At 35.4% G+C, this 25,188-nt stretch overlaps 2 protein-coding genes and 1 long non-coding RNA gene across 6 annotated transcripts in view; 1 reads left to right on the top strand and 2 right to left on the bottom strand.

The window, feature by feature from the left end:
- On the bottom strand, window positions 1-14,236 carry mfge8a (milk fat globule EGF and factor V/VIII domain containing a). Its single transcript, XM_073835913.1, has 10 exons — window positions 14,079-14,236; window positions 12,684-12,809; window positions 10,151-10,282; window positions 6,850-6,963; window positions 6,437-6,618; window positions 4,904-5,059; window positions 4,663-4,807; window positions 4,360-4,562; window positions 3,963-4,118; window positions 1-1,961 (listed from the first exon to the last, which is right to left on the bottom strand). Exons 1-10 carry the CDS (start codon window positions 14,155-14,157, stop codon window positions 1,818-1,820), a joined length of 1,437 nt encoding a protein of 478 aa, XP_073692014.1. The 5' UTR covers window positions 14,158-14,236; the 3' UTR covers window positions 1-1,817.
- Window positions 1-25,188, bottom strand: part of LOC141331059 (uncharacterized) — a 470,059-nt gene that overhangs the window by 372,231 nt on the left and 72,640 nt on the right. The gene's annotated exons all lie outside the window — the stretch shown is intronic.
- The window catches only part of cpt1aa (carnitine palmitoyltransferase 1Aa (liver)), a 26,197-nt gene continuing 13,868 nt past the window's right edge, over window positions 12,860-25,188 (top strand). Inside the window, exons 1-9 of one of the 4 annotated variants that reach the window (XM_073835911.1) lie at window positions 12,860-13,053; window positions 15,680-15,841; window positions 15,938-16,080; window positions 18,845-19,016; window positions 19,113-19,217; window positions 19,664-19,801; window positions 22,411-22,488; window positions 23,019-23,126; window positions 23,400-23,487. In XM_073835911.1, the coding sequence (XP_073692012.1) occupies window positions 15,701-15,841; window positions 15,938-16,080; window positions 18,845-19,016; window positions 19,113-19,217; window positions 19,664-19,801; window positions 22,411-22,488; window positions 23,019-23,126; window positions 23,400-23,487 (973 nt within the window). In that variant the 5' untranslated portion in view covers window positions 12,860-13,053; window positions 15,680-15,700. Of the gene's footprint in view, window positions 13,054-14,358; window positions 14,749-14,783; window positions 15,027-15,679; window positions 15,842-15,937; window positions 16,081-18,844; window positions 19,017-19,112; window positions 19,218-19,663; window positions 19,802-22,410; window positions 22,489-23,018; window positions 23,127-23,399; window positions 23,488-23,884; window positions 23,970-25,188 lie in introns of those variants that run through there. The other 3 variants (XM_073835909.1, XM_073835908.1, XM_073835912.1) reach the window with 3 other exon arrangements.

Consider the following 25,188-nt stretch of genomic DNA (forward strand, 5'->3'; position numbering starts at 1 on the left):
AATATTTAACATGTTTATTAATATTGTTAAAGACTTGTTTTACAAAAGATAAAAATGCACAATTGTACAATTCTATTTGAATTTGGTTGTTGGTTGCTTACATTGACTCAAATAAAACTGAGTTATAAAACATATAAACTGTAGTATAAAGTGTAGAGCAACTGCAGTGCAAACAGGTCAATTGATTTGAGCAGCTCTACCATGCATATTTTACAGTGGAAAAACAAGAAATTTCCCTGGAGGATAATAGTGTTTTCAATTTATTTCTAATTTGCAGCACTGTTTCTGACCTATATATCAAGATTATTAAAAAAATGACTTTTGACTTTTATCAGTGCTGTACATGTGCTAGAAGGCAGACAGGTTGAATCACAGATTGGTCACCAAAGATAAGAAGTAACAGTAAAGAGTTTGTATATTTCATTGCAAATTAGGACATGTATTTTGAAATACAAGATAGGTCAGTGGTTATGAGACTTACAATTTTAGTAAGATTTAGAATTAGTCCAATTTTTCCTTACAGGTTAATGATTCTTCAATTTTTGTAATATTCTCTGAAACGTATTTATACACCCAGAAATGAAAATTCTGTCGTCATTTATTTCCCCTCAAGTTGTTCCAAACCTGCATGTTGAGAACAAAAGATATTTTGAAGAATTTTGTTAGTCATTGACTTCCATAGTATGGAAACAAATATGAAAGTCAATGGCTACCCTCAGCTGCCTGGTTACCAACATTCTTCAAAATATCTTCTTTTTGGGTGACCTATCCACCTTATTTTTCCCGTAAGAGTGGGCACGGCCATTTGTACATTTAATGGGTCTGGCTTCTGGTCTTATACACATCCAACTATTTTGATAATAGCTTGTTTTGCTGCTTGATGCTGAAATTGGTGTGTTTTACCCAGAGGTTGCATTAGACTTTAACATTGCCTGTCATTTTGTTTGTCATTTATGTTTGCTCACAATTTCATTAATTAATTTTGAACCTACAGGACAATATAGTCTTATAACATAGGCAATTATTTTGAAGAGAACAGATGAACAGATGAGACACCACACCCCATCTCAAGTCTCAAATTTCAAATTCTGTCGATTTCATTAGGAAATTCAAGCAATAAATACCGTTTTGGCGCTCTTTAATGTGGCGTGATAGATCGTTGTAGCTTCTGTGTAACCGCCTATATGTAATCAAACTCATAGCAAAAGATTCGTGACAGTTTCGTATTTGTTCTGGATCCAGTGCTCTGCTGCCACAATGGAGCGCACTCGCCACCAACTGGACAGGAATGGGAATTACAGCTACAAATTACAATAGATCACCCTCAGTGTAATCTGTCAAAGTGACAGACGGCCTTCAGATTTTTCCATCATTGCTAAAAAAAAAATCCGTCAATGACTGTCAATTTTCAGTTAAGGCGACCTCTGGTTTTACCATATTATTTGAATGTGTTATGTTAATTAAGAACACACTGATTTAGTGCAAACAGTTTTATCGTTTACTGCACTTCTTCTCATTATTTCCCTATAGCACCTAATGAACCGAAAGTCTCGCCCTTACTTCCGTGTTGAAAAATAAGGTGGATACCTTTAAAAGGTGATTTCATAAAATCATCACTGTGCCCAAAGGCTTTCAAAATTCTATCAACTGAGCCTTTCAAAGTACATCAAAATAATGGCATTGATACAATAAAATACAAAGCAATACAGATGAAGCTAATGTATACTAAAACAAAACATCACCTACAACCAGCAGATACACTTCATGTGAAACCAGTGCAGAGAGAGGCAGTGTGCAGCCTTCAGCATGTCTATCCGCTAATCATCACAGCCCAGCAGCTCCATGCGCACAGTTATCCGCTCATGCCACTCCCAGGGCAGAAACCGCACAAATCGGGCATAGAAAGGAAGCTCGAACAAATTCTTTTTGTATGTGTTGTTGTCTATGTTGCCTTGGAAAATCTGCAGGAAAAAAAATCCAATTAGTCAGATGAAATGACTATAACTGAATGTAAGACCTATGTGCTTTGAGGGTTTTGTTATAATAACTAAATAACTACAGAGTATCATACAGAGAGATTTACTGTACCCAGTAAACAAAACCATGTGATATTGCCAAACCCGACTCAAAACACTAAAATAACCAGATTTATTTTAAAAGAAATTAATAACTTTATTCAGCAAGGATGCATTAAGTTGATCCTTTCAAATTGTTACAAAAATATATATGTGACCCTGGACCACAAAACCAGTCATAAGGTTAAATTTTATAAAACTGAGATGTATACATCACATGAAAGCTCAATAAATAAGCTTTCTATTGATGTATGGTTTGTTAGGATAGGACAATATTTGGCCGAGATACATCTATTTGAAAATCTAGAATCTGAGGGTGCAAAAAAATCAAAATACTGAGAAAATCGCCTTTAAAGTTCTCCAAATTAAGTTCTTAACAATGCATATTACTAATCAAAAATTACATTTTGATATATTTACAGTAGGAATTTTACAAAAAAATCTTCATGGAACATGATCTTTACTTAATTTCCTAATGATTTTTGGCATAAAATAAAAAACGATGGGTCAAAATTATCGCCAAAAATCATTAGGATATTAAGTACAGATCTTGTACCATGAAGATATTTTGTAAATTTTCTACCATTCTACCAATATTCTAACATTATACATCAATGTAAAGGTTATTTATTCAGCTTTCAAATGATGTATAAATCTCAATTTAAAAAAAAAAAAAAGACCCTTATGACTGGTATTGTGGTCCAGGGTCACATATTTTAAATAAATACTGTTCTTTTGAACCTTCTTTTCAGAAAATAATCCAGAAAAAAAAATCCACAAAACTATTAAACTATTTAATTTAACTCTTAAATTAATAATATTTAACACCAAATCAGCATATTAGAATGATTTCTGAAGGATCATGTGACAGTAATGATTGCTGAAAATTCAGCTTTGCCATCACAGGAATAAATTATACTTGATAGAGATAGAGATAGATATAGAGAGATATAGAGATATAGAGATATAGAGAGATAGATCTATACAGACAGACAGACAGACATAGATATAGATATTTATAGATTATATTATTATTATATTATTATAGATTAGATTATTAGACAGACAGACAGACAGACAGACATAGATATAGATATATATTGATTATATTATTATTATTATTATTATATTATTATAGATTAGATTATTAGACAGACAGACAGACAGACAGACAGACAGACAGACAGACAGACAGACAGACAGATAGATAGATAGATAGATAGATAGATAGATAGATAGATAGATAGATAGATAGATAGATATTTTTGATGAAATCTGATAGCTTTCTGACCCTGCATAAACAGCAACGCAACTCACATGTTCAAAACCCAGAAAGGTAATAAGGACACCATCAAAATAATGACCTTAATTTTATGAATCTATGAGAATACTTTTTGTGCCCAAAGAAAACAAAAATAAACAATTCAACAATTTCTTCTCTTCCATGTCAGCCTTCATCCGGGTTCTACGTCAGAATGCTGGCTCCTGCGTCAGCAGCACCACACATGCCCGTCATGGTTTACTTACTTCAATAAAATAATTATTTTTGTTTTCTTTGTGCACAAAACATATTTTTGTAGCTTAATAAAATAAAGGTTGAACCCATGATATCACATGGACTATTTTATCAATGTCCTTCCTACCTTTCTTGGCCTTGAACATGGCTATTGTGTTGCTGTCTGCGCAGGGTCAGAAAGGTCTTGGATTTTATCAAAAGTATCTTCATTTATGTCCCGAAGATGAACAAAGGTCTTTTAAGTTTGGAATGACAAGAGGGTAAGTAATTTCATTTTGGGGTTAATTAGCCCTTTAAAACAATCTTACTAACCAACCCCAAACCTTTGAACAGTACCGTATATTTAAAAATAAAGATGTTGATGTTGTAACCTTATCTGTTTTTGTTGTTTGATCTTTCACAATGCTCCAAGATTGTCCATCATCACTGTATGCAATCTTAAAGGCTGAAACAAACTGCACAACTCCAAAGTCTTTTGCTCCCTGAGTGATGATGCCAGTGATTCTTTTAGGTTTCTCCAAATCCAGCTGTGACATGAGAACACATGAAATCATAAGAAACCACTGTCAGAATGTAGTTTACAATTACCAAAATAATTGATATCAAAGCTAAAAAAAAAATAGGATAGTGTATATTACTAAGATGGATATATGCATATTATGTTATGATGGTTTCCAAGCATAACAGAATTGATTTTTTTTAAATGATTTCAAGGACTTTTTTGACAGCTTTACAAAAAAAATTAGACATAATGTCTCATAGTCTCACCTGGAGCCACTCTGTGCGGCTGTTGTTTGCTGCCGCCCAAGCATTAGTCTTGCCTTGTTTGTCTAGGCGGGCGTAGAAGGGATACCAGGTCAGAGCATCTATACCCCAGGTGCGGAAGCTACTAGATGCTGTAAGCTGCGTGTCAGAGATGAGACGGGACTTCATGCCCAGCGGATCGGTGCAACCAATTGTGCCGGAGTGCACTGTCATGTTAGGGAAAATAAAAGTGCTAAATGGCTAAGAATGTTAAAAAAAAAGATTCATAGAAATATAATGATTCGTAGGTAATTCAATTGAAATTACCGTTAAGTTCACAGCCCACAAGTTCCATCCGGAGAGTACACGCTTTACGGCACACCACAGGAATGATGCGAATATACTGGCCCACAATGGGAGGGTCAAACATGTTTGTCTTAGTGCTATCGTTATCTGTATTTCCCCCAAACAGCTAAAAAAAATAAGAGTCATAAGGATAGACATTAGCTTTTAGCATGTAAGGAAGACTTTAACACATAAGCAGGACAAGATTTGTAATGTTTCTTACTTTGTCTCTTCTCTGGCCATCCGCTCTGTACACGGAGTATGATTTGCCATCAAAGCTGGATGCTACCTTGAAAGCCTTGACAAACTCTGCAGTCCCCATGCGGCTGGCTCCTTGGGTGATGATTCCAGTGAGACGCATCTTCTTCTGCATGTTCACCTAAAATGAGAAAATCATGGACAGCAAGTGTAAACATCTTTTCAGAGTCTATGCACATTTTGTCCTATATTGTTCCTCTTTTGCATAACAATTATTTTACTAAGACCATTTCCACCAAGGATGATAACAACAACTATGAAGTTTTAAGAATCTTCCTAATTCTATAAGAATAGGAAATTTCATGATACGATCACAATAACAGCACAGAAGAATGATAGGATCCCTTTCAGAACATTGACACCAAATTTAAGCCAGTGTTAAAGAACTTGAGCATTAAAAGGTAAGTAGTTAAGGTATGAATACTTATACTTGTTTAAGTTTTTTATTTTTTAAAACTGACATATTTGTGACAATTCTGTTTTTGCTTTGTCATTGTGGTGTATGGAGTATAGATTGATTTTGGGGAAAAAATTAATTTAAAATAGTTTAACGTAGGGGTAGGAATACTTTCGCAAGGCACTGTATATATCTTATGTCAACTATCAACCTTGTTTTTTTACATTTTCTTAAAGGGGGTGTTCACCCAAGAAATGAAAATGATGTCATGTTTTACTCACTCTCAAGCCATCCTAGGTGTATATGACTTATTCTTCTTAATATGACTTTCAGATGAATACAATTGGAGTCATATAAGAAAATTACCCGGCTTTTCCAAGCTTTACAATGGCAGTAGAAAGTAGTCTAGATTTGAAAGCAAAATAAACTGCATCTATTCATCATAAAAAAAGTACTCCACATGGCTCCAGGAAGTTCTGAAGTGAATGGATGCATTTGTTTAAGAAAAATATGTATTTACAAATAATATTTATTTATTATAATATTTACAAAAAAAGAAGAAGAGAGTCCAAAACAAAACAAAACACCGGTTACAAATTAAAAGAGGATCCTACTTTTCCTTTGCTGTAAACAAAACTTAGTTCTGGTGAGACTGGCTTATTCGCTATTCCTAAGTCATCTGCTAGAACGTCACTCTCGTGTACGCACATGTGACTGTTGGCGGAAGCTAAAGATTATGGTTTATAAAGTTGTACGTTTTTCTAATACAAACACACCGCTTCACTTCAGTAGGCCTTTAATAACCCCTCAGAGCCTTTTTTGCTTTAAAATCTAAAGAAAACAGCCAGGACCTTTAATATAATTCAGATTCTATTCGTCTATAAGAAGAAAGTCATATACACCTAATATGGTTTGAGGGCAAGTAAATCATGGGGTAATTTTCATTTTTGGAGAAACGATTTCTTTCATTTTTTACTTCATTGTTCATCACCAATTCTAGTAGTTTCTTCTTCAAGTTTTTTTTACCATCAAACTTTCAGTTCTCACACAAATACCTCAAAACAAAATAAAAAGGTTTCAATAAATGGCTGATTGGCAAACCTCAATCCAGGGGTTCTTGTCTTGGGGTGCTGAGCTCCAGGCATTGACAAGACCCTGGTTGTTGAGGCGTGCAAGCTCTGGTCCCCAGTGCTGCAGCCCTAGAATGCCAGAGTTTACAGAGGACGCCGAGATCTGAGACTCTACGATTCCACCTTCCTCCATTCCCAACAGAGATGTACAGCCTGCACCATAAAACAGTGTGAGTACCATTTAATAGGGCATTAAGTCTACATTATACTATCTTGCCTGGCTTACTGCTCCTTGGTTTTTTACAGTCATTAAGCAGTTGTACACGCAACACTCAAAGTTCAGGGTCAACATAAGGCATCCTAAAATGTATGTTATGGCATTTAAAACTGAGGCTAAATTAAAAACTGCCACCAGGAAACCACTGGCTGTATATAAAAACTCACGTAGCTGGCATTGCTTCCCAACGTATGGAGATGGGCACTGGCAAGTGTAGTCCCCATCCAGATCACGACACAGGCCTCCGTTCTTACAAGGCTGGATTGCACAGTCATTCACATCTGTGTAAGAACACCAAAAATAATACAGTAAGTATATAGTAATTTAGAAATGTTGTAATGGGACATTTTTTTGCAGAGGAAGGGAGATGTCATGTAGCTGCAGCTGAACTATGTATAATTACTAAGTGTGGTGACTGAGGTGTGGGCTGGCACAATGCTCAGCCTGTGCGCTCAAGGAGGTGGCAACGGGATCTCTACATTTTCTTAAAGTGGACAGAGAGTTCTGTGTGGAGCACAGGGTGGGAAGGTCTGCATTTCCAGTAAACTGCGGCAAACTCCAACTACAGCACTTTACTGAAAATAAACACTTTATATGATGTTTGTTTGAAAAATTTTCTTAAAATTAAATTCATATTTTTTATTAATTTTAAAACTGGCTTATTGCAGTTATTATAAATCTTCACTAGGGGGCAAACTTCTCAGAAATATATGGTATAGATAAGTGGTTCCCATAATTTTTCCATCTGGGGCCCCCTACTTACATATGTGACCCTGGACCACAAAACCAGTCATAAGGTTAAATTTTACAAAACTGAGATGTATACATCATATGAAAGCTCAATAAATAAACTTTCTATTGATATATGATTTGTAAGGATAGGACAATATTTGGCCGAGATACATCTATTTGAAAATCTGGAATCTGAGGGTGCAAAAAAATCTAAATCCTGAGAAAATCACCTTTAAAGTTGTCCAAATTAAGTTCTTAATGCATATTACTAATCAAAAATTACTTTTTGATATATTTATAGTAGGAATTTTACAAAAAATCTTCATGGAACATGATCTTTACTTAATTTCCTAACGATTTTTGGCATAAAAGAAAAATCAATAATTTTCACCCATACAATGTATTTTTGGCTATTGCTACAAATATACCCCAGCGACTTAAGACTGGTTTTGTGGTCCAGGGTCACATATATGACAATCTAGTTATCACAGTTTCCATAAAACCATAAAACATTACTTTCAACATTGTTAATAATAATAAATATTTCTTGAGCACAAAATCAGCATATCAGAATGATTTCTGATGAATATGTGACACTGAAAACTGAAGTAATGATGCTGAAAATTCTGCTTTGTCCTCATAGGAATAAATTACATTATATAACATATAATAATAATCAAAATAGAAAAAATATAAATATAATCAAATAGAAAACAGTTACTTTATATTGTAATAGTATTTCATAATATTACTGCATTTACAGTATTTTTTAAATGCCAATAAATACAGCCTTAGTACAAAGAAAAGAAAAAAAAAAATCTTACAATCCCATAATTCCAGCTGACACATGCATGAAAATAACACAGAAAGGCTATAATTGAAAAGAAAACACCATATTCATACCCCAACAACAGAACAGAAGTTTTGCTCCTAAACTGTTAAGAGGATTAAAGAACACAAAAAAACATAATTCTGCTCAAGGCCTGGACACACACACACACACACACACACACACACACACACACACACCTGCGCAGTGACAATCCGACAAGATTCAATCAATCTAGGTCAGATGTGCAGCTGAAGAAACTGTCTTGAGTCAACTTTTTTATTGGGCGCTATGAACTTATATAACATTAAAGCATTGTCTATTCTAAAGTGAACACTAAGAGACTTAACTAAAAAGCAATTTAACAGTCTGCCGAATTATTCAAACAAACACATAAAATACCAAATGAGATTTAGTTTTAGGGTCAGTTGCTTTGCTTTTCAACTTTTAATAAGGACATTAGTTGAAAATGTTTTGCCCACAGACTGGTGCGTACTGTTCTTCTTAAGTTTAAAACCTCTTAGGTTTGATTAAGGCTTGCCTAACTGCACTGAAGCTGTCTGTCTGGAATGTTCCTGGCTGCATTTGAGGGTCTTTCAGTGCCAAACTTTGGATTTTATCCACTTAGATGCATGAATTATTAAATACAAAACATTTTTTCTTAATGTTTCTTTTTACTTCAAAACAAGAATATAAATATTCCAAGTATCCTTTAAATTTTTATTAAATTATGTTTTATGCATTGGTCCACTTCAATTTAGAAGTAGTTCAGATGTGTGGTGAATCACACTTTTATCAGCCGTTTTGAATTAGTCATAAATAAAAACCACAATGCCATAACTCAGAGCTGTCCTCGCATCCTTAGACTATGAATTGTGCATTTCTAAATTATTAACTATGACAAGTAAAAGTTGGTATGCAAATACCTTATTAATTAACTTATAGTTGGTTTAGCTTTATTTAACTCATAGCTGCGTTTGTTTATTTTCAGATGAATCTTGCATTAAGATATTAACAACAGTCAATTATAGGAATTATAAACAGAAATATTACGAAATCACTACTTCAGTGGATTTTACTGTTAAAACCGCTGCCATTTTTGAACATTTCCACATGACGTTGCCGTGGAATCTTGTAATTGTAATTACGCTATTTCTGAGATGGAATTAACGCACCTAGTTACGTAAAATTACAAATATGGATCCTTTGTAACAAGCCATGGTGTTTTGGATATAACATCATCATCTGAACGGTTAAAAATGGCATTAATAGATGTGTCCACTATAGAGGACCTCAGGCAGCGTAGAGTTAAATCATACATGGAGAGACTTGTGTGGACTGGAAAATTTTAACAAAGCCTATTTAAAACTCACTATGGTTACAGTTCTCTTTAACCGCCACTGACTGCTCAACATCCTGGGTGTGTCTGGTGTTTACACCAGTGCTGTTGTATGTACAGAACATTCATAAGCATGGGATCAATGAAACAAAATGGAACAAATGATACGGCGTAAGTAACTAAAATCTAGTCTCTTTGCTATGGGCCTGCAGCCACAAGAAGATTCGTCATATACGAGAAAAGTTAACCACCAAATGCATCATCGGAACTCCACGAATTTCACAACATGGCACAAATGAGTCTCAATCCATTTGTGCGTAAGTAGTTGGCTTTAATAAAATGGGACAAATCACTGGTATTATTGTGTATTTACAGAGTAATTTGTTTTTTTGCTTTTTATAAATAAGGCCCAGTGTGTGCATGCTCAGTTGTGTTCAAATTAAAGATTTCCTTTTTATACAAACATCCCTCTAAACACCTTGGTGGCCCTATTGAAGTAATTCTCATTGAGTTGAATTAGTGCAACCGATACTGACAGTCTGAAGTAAATAAGTTGTACAAAACTTACTGATATGGCAGTGTGCACCTTCAAATCCAGGTTGGCATTTGCACACATATTCATTAAAAACGTCTCCTCTTCTGGAGTTAGAGATCACCTCACATGTGCCATCGTTTTTACATGGGTTTGGACTGCAAGGTCCTGCAATAAAAAACAGTAAAAGTTCTGATGTATCACAATATAAACAAACTCATAGGAAAAAAACAAAAAAACGCACCCTTAAATGAACGCAAGAGCGCCCTGAAGCTGTAATAATTGGATATTGGCAAAACGTAATGTGTATTTGTGTTTGCATCAAAGGTTTCTATTTATAACGTGTTTTGGCAGTGATGAGTAATGTAGCTAATCACAGACAAATCTGTTTTTTTTTTTAATGCAATGGTCAATCAGAGGTGTTTAAATGCCAGAGTTTTTGTTTAGTGCTGAGTTGTGCAAGTTGTGAATCATCTCATTATAACAAACAAAGTGTTAACCTGTTGTAAATAAGATATTCCCTTTCACAAAATAACACCAGAAATTGCTGTAAAATTACCGGACTGACTTCAATGAAAAAAAAAGTGATGTTCACACAGGCATTGACGTGCTGTCTTTTTACCGGTAAAGAACCATTTAAATATCAGTTTCAAAATACCAGTAATTTCTATTACATCACTTGTAAACATGGAGGGGTATACGTGGACAGTGTTTTTGTTGATGTTTTCATTTTTGTGTCAAACGTTTACATTCATTCCACAGTTTCTGGCTCAGAGACATTGTTTTAGACAACTTCAAAACAAACTACGCAGCGTGGAGTAAATGCATCATCTGCGTCAGAATGTTATGATTGACCCAGAATAGACGTCTTACGTCAGTGCTTTCTGAACTTGTATGTGCTTATAAGGGTAATCTCAGTCTGTATTTACATGGAGCACATTACATTACTGGTAAAATGACAACTTTGCATACCGGTACATTTCCAGTATAAATTTACTGGTATTTTTGAAAATGTCCTGTTCACACATGATCTCTTAATGGTAATTTACTAGTAATTTACCAGTAAAGATTGTATGTGTGAAAGGGGGCAAGTACTACGCAGTGGAGAGAGCTTCATTAATTGTAATGTAACTCTTTGTGAGAGAACTAAGATGACTGTCAACTTTTTAGTGACTATAAGGACTTATGTGACCCTGGACCACAAAACCAGTCATAAGGGTCAACTTTTGAAATTGAGATTTATACATCAACTGAATAAATGAGCTTTCCATTGATGTGTGATTTGTTAAGATAGGACAATATTTGGCCAAGATACATCTATTTGAAAATCTAGAATTTGAGGGTGCAAAAAAATCTAAATATTGAGAAAATCACCTTTAAAGTTGACCAAATGAAGTTCTTAGCAATGCATATTACTAATCAAAGATTAAGTTTTGATATATTTATGCTAGGAAATTTACAAAATATATTCATGAAACATGACCTTTGCTTAATATCCTAATGATTTTTTGCATAAATTAAAAATCAATAATTATGACCCACACAATGTATTTTTAGATTTTGTTACAAATATACTCGTGCTACTTGTGACTGGTTTTGTGATCCAGGGTCATATATAATCCATTCAGAATAAGCTTTCCATTGATGTGTGATTTGTTAGGATTTGACTATATTTGGCTAAGATACAACTATTTGAAAATCTGGATTCTGAGGGTGCAAAAAAATCTAAATATTGAAAAAAATAGCCTTTAAAGTAGTCCATAGGAAGTTCTTAGCAATGCATATTACTAATCAAAAATTAGGTTTTTATATATTTACGGTAGGAAATTTACAAAATATCTTCATGGAACTTGATCTTTACTTAATATCCTAATGATTTTTTGCATAAATGAATAATTTTGTCCCATACAATGTATTTTTTGGCTATTGCTACAAATATATCTGTGCTACTTATGACTGGTTTTGTGGTCCAGGGTCACATATAACCCATTTAGAATTAAAATTTTTGTTCTTCATGTGGCTAAGAGGACCAATGGCCATGTAATGTTTCAGGTGTGACATCCACATTTAAAAAAAAGGATTCATTTTCATAAGCAATGAGTTGGACAAAATGTCCATTAAGTCTAGAACACCCTCACTAATTTCAGAAGTGATGTGATTCTGAAACTGGGCCTACTTGAGATCTTTTAAATGATTCTTCCTAAATGGCAATGAGATTGAAAGAAAATCAAATGGAGACTCATTTACATCTTGTGTATCATATTTTTCTTTAAAGAAAAGAGTAATCTGCATCTCTTTGCTTCAGAAGAGATCTCAGCAAGGTTTCAAACTGTGTTCATTTGCACACCAAAGTCAAATTCAAGCATTTACCCATTTCTAAGATATACTACTTTCTTATTTGAAATTTTATAATCAATTTAAACAACTGGGAACCTCATTAAATAAGCTATGAAAGAGCAACCTCGGAGCAATAAGGTTTTCAACAGGGAGCAGGCTGATCCACGTAAACCTAATCTGAAATTTAAATGAGCATTAAACCAGGAAAATTCAGACAAACAGCATTTCTGACCATTCTCAGTGGCATTGCAAGTATCTCCAGCAAATCCTTCGGCACAGATGCAGAAGAAAGGCTCCTCTCCAATGCCAGTCACACAAGTCCCTCCGTTATGACACAGGTTCACCTTGCAGTAATCTCCTATACAGACACACATAAGCAGGAGTGAATGGCATTACAAAGATTAGACTGGAATTAGATCTTATGTTATAATTCGGCAACAGACGGAGTGGTCCTGCATATTAAGCTTGGAGAGATACAAAAGAGCAAAAGGGGAAGGAACGCTTTTCACACTTCTCAACAGGATCAGGAGAGTACAAAAGATAAGAGATGTGAGCAGCATAGCCAATGCACATGGTGAAAAGCAAATGTATACTTTTTAAAGGTAGGAAAGGCTCAATTGCATTTCTAAATAAGTGAACATGAAAAAGAACTCAAACTGTGTTATTGTTATGTGTCTAAGTATGAATGCAGCACAAAATATACCCAAAGCAATCAGATAATTGGCTAATTAAATGCTGCTCATGTTTTGTTTGAGAAGCATCAGCATTCACTGCGCTTCATTCTGGCTGACCAATATGATAGAAAAGGAAACAGAATATAAGAACATAAAATGCTCTTAGGCGCACGTTTCTAAAAAGAGTGAAACGTTACACAACGTGCTCCCTGAAAAGCTGGGAGATTTGTGCCATGTTTACCCTCTGAGCTCTTTAAGATTACATGTAGAGGTTAAGACGGGGTTCTTCGACTATGCTTGAACAAGAAATTAAAGACAATATCCAATAAAATTTAGCACAGATTTACTTTCCAGAATGTGGTAGCTGTGAGTCATATTATCCAGTAGAGTGCAAATCTCTTTCCACTTCCCTGCAGTGGATTAAACTTGTTTTGTCCTCACAATGGACCGGACGTCTTTGTTTCAACTTATTGTGATCCACTCTATATTAAATCCATCTGCATTTCATGTAACAGGACAATTTAATTGCAATTATTTGAATATAATAAATTAGATGAAATAAATAAGACAATTTATTTATTTGTGTATTTATTTTTACTGTTACCAGTATGCTAATCAAACAACACTTAATCAAAACTCACTCCTACTTTGAAATATGGCCAGTAAGACACTGTTTTGCAGTAATACAAGATGGTCTAAACTAATGTTCATTAACCACAAATAAGGTCCCTCCCACAATAAGAAACATTCACTATTTAAGTACTGTAACACTTGAAGCATCATTTCATTGTGTTTTCTGGAACAGGTAAAAGATGTCCATAACATAAAAAGGAAAAAGCTCAAAACTAGTTAAACTACAGTGAAGCAGTGACACCCAGCAATTTTAAGAAGGTTCAACTGGAAAAAAAACGCATTTAAAAAACAACCTACTTAGAATTTAAGATGTTACTCACCATTCACGGTACAAATGCTGCAAATGACTAAACTGACAAAAACTATTATACAGGACCGAGTGAGGCTCCGGGTCTTCATATTGATACTCTACTGTATGTTTGTTTCTGGAGTCCCGGAGCGTTTTCCTTACCGCTAGGTCTCCTGACGTCATCCTCAAACGTGGAGCAGCTAGACGCGCTCCAGCACAGGGCGCGCGCACTGTGCGCGTGCACGGCACGGCTATTTCAAGATCTTGTAGTCACACTTCTAACGTAACAAATTGTCAGACAAACGGTATTGTTTAGACGTGTTTTCCGGATGTTGCGGTAAACTGAAATGTATCTGCAGTGCATATCCATCATTTTTGGATAGTCAATAGCAGTTGCAATAGAAATGCTCGAATATTGGAGGATTGGCCAGTCATCCTATTAGCCCTATTGAAAGTCATCAGTAAAAACCCTATGTGCGGGTGTTGTAAACATGCTTTGTTTTTGTGGTCGTATTGTCTCATCCTAAAGAAATTTACACAGCAGACAGAAGGTCCGTCCACTCAGCTTTCACTTCCGTGTTTCGCATGCGGTGAAGCACGTGATCCTTTTATGTGTTTCGATTGGTTACTTCCGACATCTCTCAAAAAATCCACTTGGATGATGAAGGTCAATCCTTAATCTCTAGTAATTAAAAAACAAGGTATCTGATATTAATATTATATTTAAATTACTGTTTAAAAATGTTTTAGCATTTTGTATGTATAGCGTGTTAGCTATATGTTCAGTGAAGAGTGGACAGGCTATATTTGTCTAGCGCTCTGTTGTTAAAGTAACAGGCGGTCGGGATAAATCTAGCAAGATAAACGTTGCTATCCTGACTTGGATTCACCGTGCTGTTTAATCGAATGCATGTCCGACTGCGCAGTTAATTTGATCAAGTTTGCAGTTCTGGTCAGGAGAATAAATATTCAAACGACGGTAAGTCTTGCATATGGCGGTTTGACATAGATAAATTCGTCATCACGGACGTAAATAACAGTTCACCCGGTTAGCCATAGCTCACTATGTAAACACACACATGTAGATAACACATCCAGGTCGCATTTGTATTCAGCAGAGCCAGATTTAAAAGAGTTTGCGAGTCATTTACGATTGTGTTGTCTTTGTATTAAATCACGTGATTTAGTTGTGTTCGATAGGTGTATATATAAAGAAACAGGCGGCTACATCATCAGGTCTGTATGCATCGCTATGTGCAATTAACGTTACATCTTCAACTTTCTAAATAAATAGTTACCTATTTTTAAAAGCGTTGCATGATTGAAATAGTCTTTTTAATATGTAATAAGCCGGTGTAATTTGAATACGAACTTGAATGGGCCAGCCAATGATGTAGTTTTCAGCCATGTTAGCTTTGGAAATATTCATGACTTTATTATAATTTGGAAAGTTTGAGTATTGTGCTTGCACGAGTTAAATATTAAGCCAAGTAAGTAATTAAGTATTAGTCATTGGTTGTCAGTTATTAGCAGCTGAAAAAGTCACAGTAATATGACAGGATTTTGCTACAATTTTTACTTTAGGTTAGTCACTTCTTGTATCTTGTATTGAAGATTATTCTTCTTTCACAGAATTATTAGCAGTGATCCAGTATGGCAGAAGCTCATCAGGCTGTGGCTTTTCAGTTCACTGTCGGCCCTGATGGCATTGACCTTCAGCTCAGTCATGAGGCTCTCCGGCAGGTCTACCTCTCCGGACTTCACTCCTGGAAGAAGAAATTCATTCGGTTCAAGGTACTTGGATTGTGTTTCTTATATTTTCTGTGGAAAATGTACCTACCTTTTTAGGATAATTTATAGATTTAATATGGTTTTTCATTGTGCCCACAGAATGGGATTTTGAATGGTGTTTACCCAGGGAGCGCACCAGGGTTCGTGCTGGTGTTGGCAGGGTACATGGGAAGAGCACATTATTTAAAAGTGGACCCTTCCTTAGGCCTGTTCGTCAAACTTGGGAAACATGTCCCAGTCAGGTATGTCTGTTTTTTTTGTCTTATTTTATTTGTTTATGTTATTCCATAATGCAGCAAAGTGCTTGTGGAATAATATTTGAGCCAATCTATTTTTTTTGGTAGTTGGAGTTGACAGATTCCACAAAAAAGGCATAGTGTAAGATGGGCACAGACTCCTAGGGGACATAGCTTCAGACTACAGCTTTGTCCGAAATCACATGCTGCCTAGTAGATACTGTATATGGATTGAAACATACTTCTTTACTTCAGATTAATTTGGACATACTACATCTGTCATGTTGTATTGTCACATGACCTACCCAGTGTTGCCAACTTAGCAATTTTGTTGCTAGATTTAGCAACTTTTCATACTACCCTAGCAACTTTTTTTTCAAAAAGCACCTAGCAACAAATTTAGCAATTTTTAACATTCATTTGGCTACTTTTAGCAATTTTTAAAAAGTGACTCAAATCAAAAGAGCAGTGGCTGCAGGCTTTACTCAGTAGAGTGTGGGGGTGGGGCTACATAAGGTCTAAATAGCCAGGCACAGCTGCAGCAGCAAAATTTGTTGGCTGAGTGCAACAGCAGTAGCACACATTTCACATTTTTAAGTGAATTAATTAAGAGTAATTAATTAGTGCTATAATTGTTGTCAGTTTCACAAATGTGTTAATTTCACAAGTTACTGTAACTGTAACTGTTCATTATCAGTGTTATATTTAAAAATAAAAAAATTCTTATCAAAAAGTGTTTGTATTACTTTTACAAATAGTCAACTATATTTTTCATACAAATCTAAATGGACATATTTCAAATAATGTTTTTGCTGAGATGGCCAGTCAATTTGAGAAAACATTAATTATTTTGTATACTACATAAAGATGCAGTTTTGAGTTTTTGTTAATAAGAACCTATTTATTGTGCATCTGGATGTAATGTTTTAATATAATATAATACACAGCGCCTCATAGAGTAGAGACATGACAGGCTTACGCTTGTCAGATACTACGTGATGACGTCACTGATATGCAAATTATTGTGTGACGTCATCTGGCAACATTTAGCTACTTTTCGGGCAGGCTTTAGCTACTTTTCATTGGAAATAGTTGGCAACACTGGACCTACCAGCATCAGTTGCTACTTTACAGCCACTCAGGAATCCTGTCCTGTGGCTTTATTGGATAGTAAAGTGTTCATCAAATACACAACTCAGTATATCTGCAGTGACCTTTCACCTACTTAATACTATGAATTCTATGGAAGCTTGTTTCCGACAGTAAATAGCGTAAAGTGTGAGATTACATCATTGTAATGTGTAAGATTACATCATTATAATGTCAGAATTGCGAGAGAGAAACTCACAGCTACAAGTTAAATGTCAAAATTACAAGATCTATACTTAAAATTTAGAGAAAAGGTCAGGACTTTATAACATGCAAAAAAAAAAAAGGCTTGAAGAAATGCCTTTAACATTTTTATTTATTTATTCAGAGTCAGAAACAAGCTTCCATAGAATTCGGACATGCTATTCTTTTCACATACTATTTTTGTAGTATTTCATGTAGTATAATACAAGCAGTATATGATTCTATCCATTTGAGGTATATCAAACACGTTTAGATGATTTTAGAACAAATAAGTTGTGTTTGAAAGAGTGTGAGTCTGGCACACTAAAATATAAATTGCTGGGTTAAAAACAACCCAACTTGGGTTATTTGGCAACCCAGCGCTGGGTAAATATTGGACAGAACGCATGCTGGTTGGGTTAAATGTTTTTGTTGTTTCATTTTAATCAACTATTGTTTAAAAATTGTTATATTGCTGACTTAAATGGGCTGGAAATTAAAAATCACACACAGAATTATAGAGCCAACAGCAATAATCAAAAGAGGCAAAAAAAATGTATTAAGCAAAAACACCCATGAATACAGCATAGTTTACAATATTACATAGCATTAAACTCATTTAACAATCATTTTAGAAATGAAAAAAATTTAACATTTAAAAGTAGCATTTTAATTTAAGTGTATTTAACCTTTCTCTGTAATCACTTTTCACCGAAATTCTCACTCTAATTCTCGTGCCGGTGCGTCTGCGAAATATAAGCCGGTGATGGGCTGCTGTTCGCCAGGGGAACTATAAACCTCAGACGACGCCTCGCGTTTCACTCATAGCTGAAAGATGCCGTGACTGACTCCATAACCTGTCCATAAACAAACAGTATTGAGATTAGAGAACATATTTTTATATCAAATTAAATTATATTCAGTATTACATTGAATAAAATCAATTTACGTTATACAAGGCAAAAGGCGTTTCCAAAATGCAGCTGATTGACATCTTGTCCTTGTATGTTGGTTTGCGTAAAATAATATAATTTACAGCAAAGTAAAGACTTTATAAAGGAAATAAAATGTCTACAAAGCTTTATTTTGCTTAAGAACTGCAGAGTGGCAGTAAAAGATGCAAAAAGCCTGCCCTCTGCCTGTAACTTACACAACAGCTGGGTTGGAGACAGGCTCATCTCAGCGGTTGGGTAGAAAAAAAATAACCCAGCAGCTTAGTTACAGAAAAACTACTCAGCACCTGGGTAAAATATTAAAAACAACCCAATAAAATGACCCAACAGGCTGAACCCAGCATTTTTTTAGAGTCTAGTGTGTTTGTTGTATGATGCACAGTTTTCCTCTGGAATCATTTACAAAGTCGGCAAGTGTATGATGCCTTGTGTCCATGTTTTAAAAGTTGTATTGTTTATTCCAGACACTGTTTCTCTTTTTGTAGTAGTTACATGTCTGCACAAAAGCAGATGTTAGTTGGGGGTGTCATGGTGGGCACGGGTCTGTGGATTGCCATCATATTCAGCATGAGGACTGTCCTGAAGGCTCTGCTGTCCTGGCACGGCTGGATGTTTGCTCCCCATGGCAAATTGACCTGGCGGATTCGACTATGGGTGGTGTGTATTTGTGATAACACTTTTCTGGAACAGTTTATGCTCACTAATCCATTCTTGGTTGTTTTGACCTCTTCGATTTGTTCTGTGACATTACAGGTTCTAGTGAAGATATTTTCTGGCATGCAAACACCAATGCTAAACAGCTTCCAGAACTCTCTCCCTCAATTACCTGTGCCATCTGTGAAGGACACCATGAAAAGAGTAAATTATTAATCTTTACGAAAATCAGAGCAAAACTCTTCTTCAGTTTAATATTGTTTGTTTGATGTTTCATAAATCTTTGATTGGTAAGCCAGGATTAGCTGCACTTCATTTAGGTTTTTCAATGTGAATTTTGGTCACTTGTTTTCAGAGGTAACTTGCTCAGGTGATTATCTACTGATTTTGCAGGTAGGTTGCACAGCGTGAATGAAGTGAGTTAAATTACTAAAACATGCACGCTGTTCGGAACGGTACTAGAAATACAAAACTAGCTTAGTCTTGATTTGAACTTATAAAAGCATCAGTTGCTGGCATCCATTATAAATATGCTTGGAATTGGATTTAAGTTAATACTAATTTTTTGGACAACCCCGCAAGTGAGATTTTGCTTTTGGGTGTGAATTTTAGTTGTGCTTTTTTGTTTTCTTGAAATGTTGGATCTGTAGTATCTTGAATCAGTTCGGCCACTGCTGAGTGAGGAGGAACACCAAAGAATGCAGAGTCTCGCACTTGATTTTGAGAAGAACCTTGGACCAAAACTTCAGTGGTACCTCAAACTGAAGTCTTGGTGGGCCACCAATTATGTAAGTAAAACACATTTCTCATCATATTACTGACGTTTCAATGAAAAACTGCAGGAGGAATGAAAGGGATAGTTCACACAAAAATAAAAATGTCATCAGTTACTCACCTTCATGTCGTTCCAAACCCGTAAGACCTTCAGTCATCTTCAGAACACAAATTAAGGAATTTTTGATGAAATACGAGAGCTTTCTGACCCTGCATAGACAGCAACGCAACTACCACGTTCAAGGCCCAGAAATAAGGACGCCATTAAAATAGTTTGTGACATCAGTGGTTCAACCTTAATTTTATGAAGCTATGAGAATACTTTTTGTGAGCAAAGAAAACAAAAATAATGACTTTATTCAACAATTTCTTCTCTACCATGTCAGTCTTCGACGCAGGTTCACGACAGTACCACAACGCATGCGTAAAGATGAATAAAGTAGTTATTTGTGTATTTTTTAATTTTATTTTTTTGAACCACTGATGTGTCATGGACTATTTTAATGATGTCCTTTCTACCTTTCTGGGCCTTGAAAGTGGAAGTTCCATTGCTGTCTATGCAGGATCAGAAGGATTTCATCAAAAATATCTTGATTTGTGAAGATGAAGGTCTTATGGGTTTGGAACGACATTAGGGTGAATAATTAATGACAGAATTTTCATTTTTGGGTGAACTATCCCTTTAAGTTCTTGCATTATGTTGTGTCATATTTTCTCTTTTAATGCGTCACGGGGATGCAAACTACTTGACTTTGGCAAAGTTTAATGAATATTTACAAACATTGCTAAAATATTTCAATATTGTCAAATTTGACAATTTGTTAATATATGAGTAGTTTGTTCTAATTCACAGCTATGATATATAATGTAATATGTAAGGGATAATCAACGGTTTGCCGTGCATTAAAGGATTTTAAATGCACGACGTGGAGGCTAATAACCGCCCGACGCGAAGCGGAGGGTGGTTGCCTCCGCGAAGTGCATTTTAAATCCTTTAATGCACGGCAAGCCGTTGATTATCCCGCTTATTCCATGGTCATTTGCTAAGTTATAGACAAGTTAAAACTAGTACTGCTCTTTGCAGCGCAGTATTTGACTGAATAGGTAAAAAAGACGGTTATTTTCGTCAGTTATGACACGCCGCTCTAGCATTCTGCCTGCTTCAAATCAGACACAGACATGAAATAGTGCGGTAAGATCACATTTATTTGAATGAATTCTAGCATTTGTTTCAGTAAATTATCCATCGACCGAGAGAGAGGTAGAGATGACAGTTGTGTGTGTGTGTGTGTGTGTGTGTGTGTGTGTGTGTGTGTGTGTGTGTGTGTGCGTACCTGGCTGCATTGCTGTGCGTCTGCGCGTCTCTCTCTACAAACAACGAATTCATTCAAAAACCGCAGTTTTACCACCTCGTTGCTGAGGAATATAATGTAGCGATCTAGTATCTAGGTCTAGGATATTTTACCAATAAGAATCGCGGGGAAGTGCTGACAAGAAGTTTATGTATGTGCGCAGCACAATGCGATCTCCGATCTCTCTCTGTCTCTCTCTCTCTCTGCGTTTGTGTGCATCGATTAAAGCAGTGCATTAATATAGAACGGTGATTAAACTGACTTGGAACTACCTGTGCATTAAACGGTTTTACTGCACACCTGCCAGCCAATCAGAATCCAGTATCCAGACATTCCATGGAATAAATTAATATATAATACATTTTCCATCCATACAATTTTTTTTATCTTAAATTTGATAAAAATCTAAAATGTTATCCTATATACTAAGACACTAACTACCATTCAAAAGCTCTAGGTCAGTATTTTTATTTTATTTACTTTTTTCAGCGAGGATGCATTAAATTGATCAAATAAATGCTGTTCTTTTGAAATTTCTATTCTTGAAGAATCCTGAAAATAGTGTTGTGATTTGAGCGGCATAACCATTTTAAACTGTGGTCATAATAATATTTTATTTTTGAGCTTTAGATTTTTAAATTGGGTTTCTTTTTAACTATACATTTAAGTACAGAGTAACATTAATTACTAACTGTCTATAGGGTTAGAACTAGGGTTTGGTCTAGGATTAGTTCCATATAATTATGCTTAATTGACAGTTATTACTATAGTAAGTATATGTAACATGTAACAAGGACACTGTAAAACTCAAGTCCAGGGGATCTGCACATTTTGTATGTCTACCTTATTTAAAGGAGAAGTCCGGTGTGATATTGACCTAAAGTGTAATGAATCATGATACCGAGTGTGAACTTACCTTTCATAGCTCATCTCGGCTTGTCCCCTGCACTCCGAAGATTTCCGCCAGATTTCGGAGTGCAGGGGACAAGCCGAGATGAGCTATGAAAGGTAAGTTCACACTCGGTATCATGATTCATTACACTTTAGGTCAATATCACACCGGACTTCTCCTTTAACATGTGATTCAGATCATCAGCTTATTAGGAAAGAGCTGAGTGTTTAAGATAAGAGAGACATACAAAGAAGAAAAAATCTTATTGACCTTTTTAAAGTTTGAACTCCAGTGTACATGCTGGGGTCCTGGAAATGTCCTGCTTTACAGAACTGACTCTGTGACTGTTCTATCCTTTTCCTTGCTGTGTGTCTTTCAGGTCAGTGACTGGTGGGAAGAATATATCTACTTGAGAGGTCGTGGGCCAATCATGGTTAACAGCAACTATTATGTGATGGTAAATAGTACTTGCCAGCTTCACATGCATATGTAGCCACAAGGTGCAGTATAATACCTAGATATACAGGCAAACCAAAATTTATACCAGAAATATATTTTTTATTTTTTTTTACTAGTAGGTGCAGGACACTATAGTTCATTTATGTAAGTGAGGAAAGCAAAATGAAGTAAACTGTGACATATTATACCTATGCAGTGGACTACCAGTAAAATCGATAAAAAATTGACCTGACCATGTTTTGTTACATACCTTTCTATCAAAGTTATCTGACATTATCAAGTTGAATTTGTTTGACACAGTTTAACTCTTGAGTTCTTGTCATATTTTATTACCACTTTCTAAACTATAGCGAATAAAGTGATAATGTGAGAAAGGTGTCTGAATAAAGTTTGGTTTGACTGTGTACATAGTCCACTAGATAAGCTTAGGTCACATTCTAGCAGTATGCAGAGTTTGGCTAGATCATATTTTTGTTTCTAAGATTATACATGCATTCTTGATTTCTAAAACCGTTTTCCTCTGAATAGGACTTTCTTAATGCCTTTCCTACACATCTGCAAGCTGCAAGAGCCGGCAACGTCATTCATGCAATCATGCTTTACAGGAGGAAGCTGGACCGGGCCCAACTCAAGCCGGTTAGACAAGCAACCACATTTTTACAACATCTTTACTGTAAAATAAATTGTTTTACAGATAGATTAGTGAGTTTATTTACCATTTTGTCTCATAATACAGATACAGCTTTAGACTTTAATGGCCCAACACTAATATCTTCTGCCTTCTATCACAAATAAATGATTAGTTTTAACTAACCTTAGACCTGTTAGTAAGAAGGTAGATCTCTTAATTTAATGCTGTGAACATTTCTATATTTCATGCCTCCTGATCGTATGGTCAAAATGGTGCAGCTTTTTGCACTATTGAACAGCGTTCCACTCTGTTCTGCCCAGTGGGAGCGGCTATTTAATACATGCCGCATCCCAGGCCAGGAGACGGGTAAGAATAGCCAGTCTGTGCACCATAGACCAGCTTCTGCCTACTCCCCTGGTCATGTGTTATCAGTTCATTGATTAGCAGTATAATAGACATGTTCATTGGCAGTTTCATTGACAGTTTGTTCTTATGCACAATACTATAAAGACTTTGTAATGACATGCTGGTGACACAGGGCTGTGCTGCTTAAAATCCCTGTCCATTCATTCCATTCTCTTACATTTGTTTTGTAACAAGATTTTTCCAACTAGGACCCCAGTCAGTCTTCTTATGTCCTAATGATTGCATAATTCTCCCTCTAGGACATCCAGTAGTAATTTGTGACCCTCACCCTGTAGTGTTGTTTATCACTAGTTCCTCCCTACATCTCTTATTTGACCTTTTCCTCTCTGCTTCGCAGTTTATGCTTCAAAACACCATCCCTATGTGTTCATCCCAGTATGAGCGCATGTTCAACACCAGTCGCATCCCAGGCATAGAAACAGGTACTGAACACTGACACAGTCTTTGCGCAGAGAATTCGTCTTTGTGCCAAATTAAAGTTATAGGGCAAAGTACTTACAATCCCGCTTTCCACTGCACGGACAATTAAATCTGCAGGCTTATGATTGCTGATGGAAATACTCCAAATGCGTGGATTAGTTATTTTGGAAATATATTGCTGTTGCATAATATATTAGGTTACAAGTGTAATATGTCATACTATGTTTTCAGTTTATGAAAACAAAGCTTCTTTATTTTAAAGAAGTGTATGCCACAAAACACTCTCTGAGAAAGTCAGTAATGGATTCCTTAAGCATCACACATTTGCATTCGCCTTCATGCATCACTCAGATGTTTTTTTTTTTTTTTGTGTTGGCTACATTGCAACAGTTCTACATTTATTGTACTGAGATGCAGGTCTTGATCTAATACACCCCCCATTCCTGCACTGTGGCTTTAGATAGAAAACCATTCTTAGAGGTGATGTGTGTAATTTTTATTTATATTAAAATATTTTCTCCTGTTCTAGTTTAGTGACCAGCGAGAGACAGCTATAGAGTTTCACAGTAAAAGTCAATTGTAGGCTGATTTCCCAGGATGGAAAAAGTGTAAACAGTGGGTCTGTCTGTCTGGCCAGCAGTGGAAGATGTGTTCAGGAAACCCATTTTTAAATTTTGACTCTAGTGGGACAGAAATTACACACTTCACCTTTAACTTTCACTTCACTAGTTCCTCCCTTCATCATTTGCACCCTATTTGTATTATTTTTTTACTAGTTTTACACGACTGTTCAAAACTTTGGGGTCAGAAAGGTTTTAATTTATTTTTGAAAGAAGTCACTTATGCTCATCCAGACAATATTTATTTGAGTAAACATTTAGTAAAACAGTAATAATGTAGTCAATGTTATTATATTTAAAAATTTTATTTATTTCTGTGATGACAATGATGATTTTTTAGCAGCCATTTCTCCAGCCATTTCTCCAGTTACCACATGATCCTTCACAAATCATTCTAATATGCTGATATGGTTCACAAGAAACATTAGTAGTAGTAGAATTAGTATTAATATTAGTACCAATGTTAGTACTGCCAAATATTAAACAGTTGTGCTGTGAAATGTTTTTCTGAAAACATACTTTTCCCCCCCTTTTTTATTTGATATATAGAAAGTTCAAATGTACAGCATTTTTCTTTTAAATAAACATATTTTGTATAATT

The sequence above is a fragment of the Garra rufa genome, chromosome 3, assembly GCF_049309525.1.
Source record: "Garra rufa chromosome 3, GarRuf1.0, whole genome shotgun sequence".
Lineage (NCBI taxonomy): Eukaryota > Metazoa > Chordata > Actinopteri > Cypriniformes > Cyprinidae > Garra > Garra rufa.

Bases quoted from the DNA above. Each gene is read 5' to 3' on its own strand.
- mfge8a (XM_073835913.1), bottom strand. From the start codon at position 14,157: ATGAAGACCCGGAGCCTCACTCGGTCCTGTATAATAGTTTTTGTCAGT. The intron at 5,060-6,436 runs GTTTGCCAATCA...TTCTCATTTTAG, and splicing joins ACAAGAACCCCTGGATTGAG to GTGAACATGCAGAAGAAGAT. The intron at 4,563-4,662 runs GTAATTTCAATT...CTAACATGACAG, and splicing joins TGTGGGCTGTGAACTTAACG to TGCACTCCGGCACAATTGGT.